The sequence below is a fragment of the Halichoerus grypus genome, chromosome 2 (assembly GCF_964656455.1).
Source record: "Halichoerus grypus chromosome 2, mHalGry1.hap1.1, whole genome shotgun sequence".
Classification (NCBI taxonomy): Eukaryota; Metazoa; Chordata; class Mammalia; order Carnivora; family Phocidae; genus Halichoerus; species Halichoerus grypus.
In genome coordinates, this window is record NC_135713.1 from 190108345 (window position 1) to 190116806 (window position 8462).

Below are 8462 nucleotides of genomic sequence, written 5' to 3' on the forward strand. Positions count from 1 at the left end.
CCCGCCCCGCGTGACTGTGAACTGTTTGTCGTATAAGCCCCGCCCACCCGCGCCTTCGGGTTTCCCGGACAGCGCGCCGTTGCCATGGCAGTGAGGGGGCGCGGCTGACGTGCGGCGGCGTTTCCGGGAAGATGGCGGCTGTCGAAGCGGCTGCGGAGCCGGTAACGGTGGTGGCAGCTGTTGGTCCAAAGGCGAAGGACGAAGAGGAGGAGGAAGAGGAGTCGCTGCCACCGTGCGAGGCGGTGCGCTGGGCCCCGGTGGGGGCAGTGGCGGAGGCCGGGCCTGGGACGGCCGCGTTCTCGGAAGAGGCGTCGGCCGAGGAGCCCGGCGCGGCCCCGGGCTCCCCTCCGGACTCGCCCGGCCGGACACTGCGGCGGCTGCGGGCCGAGCGGCGGCGGCTGGACTCGGCGCTGCTCGCGCTGTCCTCGCACTTCGCGCAAGTGCAGTTCCGCCTGCGCCAGGTGGTGCGCGGAGCGCCCGCGGAGCAGCAGCGCCTCCTGCGCGAGCTCGAGGACTTCGCGTTCCGCGGCTGCCCGCACGTCCTGGGTTACGGGGGGGCCGAGGACCCCGCCAGCGACGATGGCGATGGGCTGCCAGGGGACCGGCCACGATTGCGGGGCGAGAACCAGGTGAGCAGCTGGGGCCGGGTCCCGAAGGACATGGGAATAGGGGGTTGGGTGGGTGGCGATGCTGACCGGGACGGAGGTAGCGGTGGTAAGAAGCCGGCCGGTCTGGGTGAGTACTACGCGCGTCCGAGACGAGGAGGTGAGACAGGTGTGCCAGTCCTGCTGAAGGGCAGGAGGACAGAGAGGCCTGGGAACCTGATGGCGAGGGGTGTCTGTCTGAAGTTTGGAAAGAGATGCAGGTGTGGTGACGTGCGGGACAGAAGAGTGGTGAGCAGAGAGTATTCAGAGGGGAACAGCAACCAACCAAAGCAATGCTGCTCCCGCTCACCTTGCCGTTGCCTCATAATGTACCTAAGACCCGAGGACATTTGCTGATAAGTCCCCCGACCTGGGGTTGAGAACATTGGCTAATGAAGTGTAAGTGACTTGGAATCTATGGAAACTTAGATCTACTGCCTGTACCTGCCTTCCTGGAATCTAGAAAACGTCTTTAATATTTAGACTTTCGTGTGGGTGGGAGCTTTGGTGAACGGCAGGATCACTTAGTAATTGAAAGAAATACAACTCCTGATTATATGCATTTCCTGAAGCTGATATTTTAAACCTCCTTGCCCATCCTGCCCAATAACTAGATATTATAAATGAAGCCCCTTTACTGTGACAAGATGCATTCAGTTAGCCTCCAGTGAGTAATGAGAGTGTGTATGCCATGCCAAGAGAACATTTCCTTGCAGTCTGACTCTCTGGAAGTGCACAGTTGTAGATAGCTTGTTGGAGGTGTTGAAGAGACTTGCTGTCTTCTCCACCTTTTCATTCTTCAAGTTACAACCCACTTATGCCTTTCTTCCCACTTAAATTGGTTTTAACCAAGAAGGCTTATCAGTAGCAGATTTGACTTGCTTATTTTAATCTGGAATGTTTCCAGCGCAATCCTGTGTTTACTGTACCACCCTTCTCTCCACATACAGTTTTTCCCCGTTCTTTCTCCTTGCGCTGGCTAGACAGCTTCTTCTGGTCAGAGCTCGTTATTCGGAATGTGTCGTTCTGTACTTGTTTTAGTTCAGTAGCCTACAGCAAATGTGTATTGAGAGCTTACCCTCTGCCAGACATGGTGCTAGGCGTTGGGGGTACAAAATCAAAGCCTTTGCCCTAAAGGAGTTCATTGACTGAGGGACAGAATCCTCAACAAAGAATTGCAATGCGGCATGAGCTAGAGAAGTGTGTACACAATACAGATGGAGAAACGGTCAGCTTTGCCTAGGGAGATCTAGGAAACCTGAAGGATAGTTAGGCCCTCCCACAGTAGGTTTCTAAGAGACCACAGCCCTCAGGTTTGGAGAGGAAGTATCCTGAGAAAAGGCTTGCTTTCATGTTGAGTAAAGCTAAAGCAAGAGGATTGCTTTTTAAATAGCTTGAACAAAAAGTTAATGTGTTGTTTTTCATTTATTCTCTCTCGTGTCTTCTGGAGGGCTTGGTAAGTACCATTTGAAAGTTAAAGTTAATATTCTATAGATTGCTGGTTTAAAATGCAGCCTTACACCTGCACAGGACGTGCTAGTTTTGCTTTGTTTTGTTTCTGGCACTCAAGAAAGTTAAGGAAGAGCTAGTATTTGAGAATACATTGGCAAGACTTTACCACCCTGAAGGGTTTTTAATCATTTAAATGCAGAAACTACCTGATGGCCAACAGTGGAGAAAGGAGTCACTGGTGGGGGAAACTTACCAGAGGTTTTTTTTTTTTTTTTTTAAGATTTTATTTATTTATTTGACAGAGAGAGACACAGCGAGAGAGGGAACACAAGCAGGCAGAGTGGGGGAGGGAGAAGCAGGCTTCCCACCGAGCAGGGAGCCTGATGTGGGGCTCAATCCCAGGACCCTGGGACCATGACCTGAGCCGAAGGCAGATGCTTAACGACTGAGCTACCCAGGCGCCCTCTTTTTTTTTTTTAAACATGGTTACCTTCCCACTCCTATTACTTGGCTTTTGGGTTTTTTGGTGTTTTTTTTTTTCACTGCCCCAGGCATCTGCTTTAATTCTTTTGATTTTGCAGAAGTCTGTAATACATTGGAGGGGTTTTGAACCTTAAGAAAACTGGTTACGAGTTATAAATCCTTTCTCTACACCCTTATCTCTAGATTCTCTTGCAAAATATGGCTGCAGAAAGTATTCAGGAGTTGATCTGTGGTAATTGGCTGTGGAGGATGGCATGTTTAGTTCCTGGGAGGCTGTCTTTGGCTAAGATAAGTTGTCTCAATCCTAACTAGACCTTTGTGGGGGGGGGAGCTATCTTAACAAAAGGTTCCATTGTATTCATATCCTATTTCCAATAAGGGACAAATACCTTCTTAAAGAAAACACATTTAATAAATTGCCCTGGATGAAATCTTTATTCTCATTTTTGAACCTAGCTTATGAATTCTGTATTTCATTGGGATTATTTGGAAACATTTTATGTTTCACTAGTCATTATTAGCTTGAGAGGCTTCCTAATGTGCCCTGATTTTTCCTTTTCCTGTGAAACAGACCTAAGTATTTTCTTGTCTTAGAGTGAACAGGAAAAACGGGAACGTCTGGAAGCCCAAAGGGAGAAGCAGAAGGAACTTATACTACAGCTCAAAACCCAGCTAGATGACCTGGAAACGTTTGCTTATCAAGAGGGTAATTACGACTCCCTGCCGCAGTCCGTGGTCTTGGAAAGACAGCGGGTGAGCAGAGACTAGAGGTTCCTGCACCTCTACCTAAGGTTACCTTGTTCCTGCTGGCGATCACAGGACGTTCTTTCTTCGCATGTTCACCCTTGGCCTTACTGAGAATCCCTTTGCTGGCCCATATCAAAGAGAAACGGACACGTCTTTATTCACACATGGAAACACAAGTTCCAAAGCCTTATAATATGATAATTGAGCTCTTTCTTTTGGGTGGTTATTAGTAATAATAATATATAATAATAATAATAATTTTTCATTTGATCATTAAAACAGTTCTATTTAGACACATCCTACAATGTAAATCAGCTTTTTTTTCCCCACCACCAGTTGATAAATATTCCAGGAATCCAGACTGGTTTTAACGCCATATTTATTTAAGCAACACCTGGGTAGACAGGTAACCTGCCAGCAAAATACAGCTGCAGTCTCCCCTACTAACATGTTTGTCTCCCACTGTGATGTGGGTGTTTCTCTGACTGAGCTGGAGTTACATTATCTGGATTTCACATTGTTCCAGATATTGTCACTAGGGTATTTTGACTGTAACACACTTTGATGTTTAGTAGAGATTTTTGTTTAGTTGCCTAGAATGGGGCAAGAAGGGAGGAAGAGGACTAGACACTAAGAGAAGTCAGTATTTGTTCTCTTGGAGGCCTTGGGGGAAGCTAACTGTGAGGCTTTTTGGATCATCAGCCACTTTGGGTTATTCATACTGTTGTTCTCCTGAGAGTTGCCTGGCCTGGTAGAAAGTTTGCAGTTAAAAAAAAAAAGAAAAAGAAAAGAAAATTTGCCGTTGAGAGGAGCCATTTCTGTCCGAGAGGAACCAAGGGCCCTTGTTACCATAGGAGAAAGTAGCTCTGTACTCTCACCTTGATCAGCAGTTGCATCGTTTTCTCTCACAAATTTGGGAGTTCTATCTGTCTTTGATTTTCATTTAAAGGTACCTACTAGCAAATATTCTCCTTCTTCCTAACCCTCTCCCTGAAAATTCCAAAGGCTGTGCTCATTGCTTGTGGTCTTGATAGGTGATCATAGATGAATTAATAAAGAAACTGGACATGAATCTGAATGAGGACATCAGTTCGCTGTCCACCGAGGAGCTCCGGCAGCGTGTGGATTCAGCTGTGGCTCAGATTGTCAACCCAGCCCGAGTGAAAGAACAGTTGGTTGAACAGTTGAAAACTCAGATCCGAGACCTCGAGATGTTCATCAACTTCATCCAAGGTCAGAGGAGGGGATGGGAAGAGAAGCATGAACAGATGTCATAATAATTATATGTAGGGGCACCTGGGTGGCTCAGTCGGTTAAGAGTCTGCCTTCGGCTCAGGTCATGATCTCAGTCCTGGGATCGAGCCCCGCATCGGGCTCCCTGCTCGGCAGGGAGTCTGCTTCTCCCTCTGCCTCTCCCTCTCCCTCTGTGCGTGTGCACGTGCGTGCTCTCTCTCTCTCAAATAAATAAAATCTTTAAAAAATAATAATTATATGTAATCCAAGTACTGGTACCTAAGGGTACCAGTTCTCGATATACTGTGTAGGAAGTTTGACCACTCAGTAAAGGAGCCAGCATGGTAGAATGGAAAGAACAGGGATTTTATTTTATTTTTTTAAAGATTTTATTTTTAGGGGCACCTGGGTGGCTCAGTTGGTTAAGCGCCTGCCTTGGGCTCAGGTCATGATCCCAGGGTCCTGGGATCGAGCCCCGCATTGGGCTCCCTGTTCAGCAGGAAGCCTGCTTCTCCCTCTCCCACTCCCCCTGCTTGTGTTCCTGCTCTGTCTCTCTGTCAAATAAATAAATAAAATCTTAAAAAAAAAAGATTTTATTTTTAAGTAATCTCTATACCCAGTGTAGGGTTCGAACTCACAACTCCAAGATCAAGAGTCACACACTTCACGGACTGAGCCAGCCAGGTGCCCCAAAAACATGGATTTTTTTTTTTTTAAGACTTTATTTTAATTTATTTGACAGAGAGAGAACATAAGCAGGGGGAGTGGCAGGCAGAGAGAGAGGGAAAAGCAGGCCCCCTGTGGAGCAGGGGCTCAATTCCAGGATCCCAGGATCACGACCCAAGCCGAAGGCAGACACTTCACTGACTGAGCCACCTAGGCACCCCAAAAACATGGATTTTAGAGCCAGATAGTTCAGATCCCAGTTCTGCCACTTCCTGGCCTTGGGTCCTTGGGCAGGTTCCTAACTTCTTTAGCCCCACTGTCCTCACCCAAGAAAGGATGATTCATGCTTCCGTCATTGAGCAAATATGTATTGAGCCAGTCACTATTCCACACAAATAAGATGATATGTGTAAAAGTCTCATCATGTGGGAGGCACTAGGAAATATTCTTTTTCCTCCACTTTGTAACTGCTGACTACAGATGAAGTGGGAAGCCCGTTGCAGGCAGACAGCGCGCACTGTGAGTGCAAGGCCAGTGGGAAGACAGGAAGTGGCTCCACAAGAACGGGCAGCAGCCGACTGCCTCCAGGAAACAGCAAGAGTAAGTACGGCTTCCAGAATAGGCCGGTCTAGACAGATAAGAAGATTAGTGGTTGCCTAGGGCTTACGGGGTTGGGGAGGATGGGAATGGGAGATGCTAACAGTACAAGGTTTCTTTTTGGGACGATGGGTGCACAACTCTGTAAATATACTAAAAGTCACTGATTTATACACTTAAATGGGTGATTTATATGGCATGTGATTTATATTTCAATATAGCTATTATTAACCCGAAACAGTTAAGTCCAGCAACCTCCTAGGTGGCTCTTGGCTTCATGTGGGACCCATGCTGTAGCTCAGAAGCAAGACTAGATCTCAGCTAGTGACTAGTTGAATATACCTCTGTGCCATTATGGCCCTCACTGATGAGCCGTTGCATTTTCTAAACAGCAAAGGCAGAAGACGTGAAGAAGGTTCAGGAGACGGGGCTGCACCTCATGCGGCGCGCGCTGGCAGTGCTCCAGATCTTTGCCGCTAGCCAGTTTGGTTGCGCCACGGGCCAGATCCCACAAACCCTGTGGCAGAGGGGCCAGGCTGACAGGGACTACTCCCCCTTACTGAAGAGGCTGGAGGTGTCAGTAGAGAGAGTGAAGCAGCTAGCCTTGAGGCACCAGCCGCACAACCACATCATCACCTCTGCCAGCCTCCAGGACCTGTCTCTGGGAGGCAAGGACGAGCTGACCATGGCTGTGCGGAAGGAGCTGACCGTGGCCGTCAGGGACCTGCTGGCCCATGGACTCTACGCCTCCTCACCAGGGATGAGCCTGGTCATGGCCCCCATTGCTTGTTTGCTGCCAGCCTTCTCCTCGGCCCCTGAGGCCATGCACCCGTGGGAGCTCTTTGTAAAGTACTACCATGCTAAGAATGGCCGTGCTTACGTGGAATCCCCCGCCCGGAAGCTCTCCCAGTCCTTTGCCCTGCCAGTTATGGGAGGCACCGTTGTGACCCCCAAGCAGAGCCTTCTGACAGCCATCCATGTGGTGCTGACGGAGCACGACCCCTTTAAACGCAGTGCAGACTCAGAGTTGAAGGCCTTGGTGTGCATGGCCCTGAATGAGCAGCGTCTTGTGTCCTGGGTGAACCTAATCTGCAAGTCGGGGTCACTCATCGAGCCCCACTACCAGCCCTGGAGCTACATGGCGCACACAGGCTTTGAGAGCGCCCTCAACCTGCTGAGTCGCCTCAGCAGCCTCAAGTTCAGCCTCCCCGTGGACCTGGCCGTGCGCCAGCTCAAGAACATCAAAGATGCCTTTTGATAAGAGTGCCCGGTCCTTCACCAGCACCTTCCTCAGTAGAGTAGGGGTAGATGGTTAGTCTTCTAGGATAGAAACAAAGAGGAGGAGGAGGGGTTAAAGACAGTCTCCCTAGCCAAATGACTGCAAAGTCTGTTTTCCCCGCCAAAGTAGCATCTCAGAGATGCTGGAGACCCTCTCGTTCCAAGGTTCTGCCCTGGCGTGTAACACGTGGGCACAAATATTTGAGCCGATGTAAAAGAAATCAGCTCTGGCACACAGTTAATGGACCACCTCATCGTGCCACATCTGCTTTCTCCAAAACCCAGATTGCTCTAACCATTCTCCTTATGGTGGTGACATGAGTGAGTCGTTGGTCCCGGAAGACATTCAGTCAAGCTGGGATGCGTATTCCTTCGCTTGGAGCAGGTTCGAGAGTCGTTGGGCCAGAATTTGAATTCCTTTACAAATACTGACACCCCTTTCTTCCTGACCCCAGGTCAGGGGAGGCTGTGTGTGTTCCACAGTTGCTTCTAAAACTAGGAATGGGGATATCGGAAAACAGCATTTCTGAGGGAGTTCACCACAAGTTGATTTCAATGTGAGCCCTTTTTTGTGGGTAAGAACTGAGATCTGTTCTGACAAGGTGGCCCACTTCTCATGGCACAGATGGCGGTCTTTTGGATTTAGAGCTGGTTAGTTATGAGGAATGGCAACCACTGTCGGTACCACGTCCTCTGGCAAATAACCTTTCCTGGGCACACCTCCCGGCAAGGCGCTGACCCAGTCTTTTTGAAAGTACATACGCCAGAGGTATACTCCTCGGGAGAACCCTTGCCACCCAAGTCAAGTTGAATGGGAATACGCCTTAGTGATCAGCAGCAACTCCTCCCAGGGTTGGGATTCCACTTGTCCTGGAGGCCGGATGATGGAGGGGGTCTGATCACGCAGTAGGGACTACAGAGGGGGTTGGGACTGCAGTAGATCACCGCTGACAGCGACTGAGCATTTCCTTGTAAAACTGACTCTAGAGTGATCCTGTTTGGCCTTCAGTATTTTAGCCTTTTTAGTTCGTATTTATCATTCAGCTTGCATACTGCTCCAGGACTGACCAAAGATGGGCAAAGTGTATCCTATCACTTTCTGGAAAACCAGATGGGATCTGCATACCGCTGATCGGCATTGTTTCCTGTATTAAATTACCAGCTGCACTCGTGTCTGCGCTATTGCGTAGTCCGCGTTAACTTAATTTTTTTCAGTGACATGTTATTTAAGATGTATTAATGATAATTCATTAGAATTAGTCCTCTTTCTGTGTGAAACAGGGTAAGTGTAAAATGTGGAAAATGATATATCTGTGGTTGCTAATAAAAATCATAGTATTTTATGTAGCTTCTCTACAAAGA

The 8462-nt window shown here is 48.6% G+C and overlaps 1 protein-coding gene across 1 annotated transcript; it reads left to right on the forward strand.

The window, feature by feature from the left end:
• The first annotated feature begins 85 nt into the window (after window positions 1-85).
• RUNDC1 (RUN domain containing 1) lies at window positions 86-8462 on the forward strand. The gene is made up of 5 exons (XM_036095547.2): window positions 86-629; window positions 3174-3332; window positions 4361-4559; window positions 5706-5825; window positions 6215-8462. Exons 1-5 carry the CDS (start codon window positions 132-134, stop codon window positions 7078-7080), a joined length of 1842 nt encoding a protein of 613 aa, XP_035951440.1. The 5' UTR covers window positions 86-131; the 3' UTR covers window positions 7081-8462.

Bases quoted from the DNA above. Each gene is read 5' to 3' on its own strand.
- RUNDC1 (XM_036095547.2), top strand. From the start codon at position 132: ATGGCGGCTGTCGAAGCGGCTGCGGAGCCGGTAACGGTGGTGGCAGCT. The intron at 3,333-4,360 runs GTGAGCAGAGAC...TGGTCTTGATAG, and splicing joins TGGTCTTGGAAAGACAGCGG to GTGATCATAGATGAATTAAT. The intron at 4,560-5,705 runs GTCAGAGGAGGG...TGCTGACTACAG, and splicing joins GTTCATCAACTTCATCCAAG to ATGAAGTGGGAAGCCCGTTG.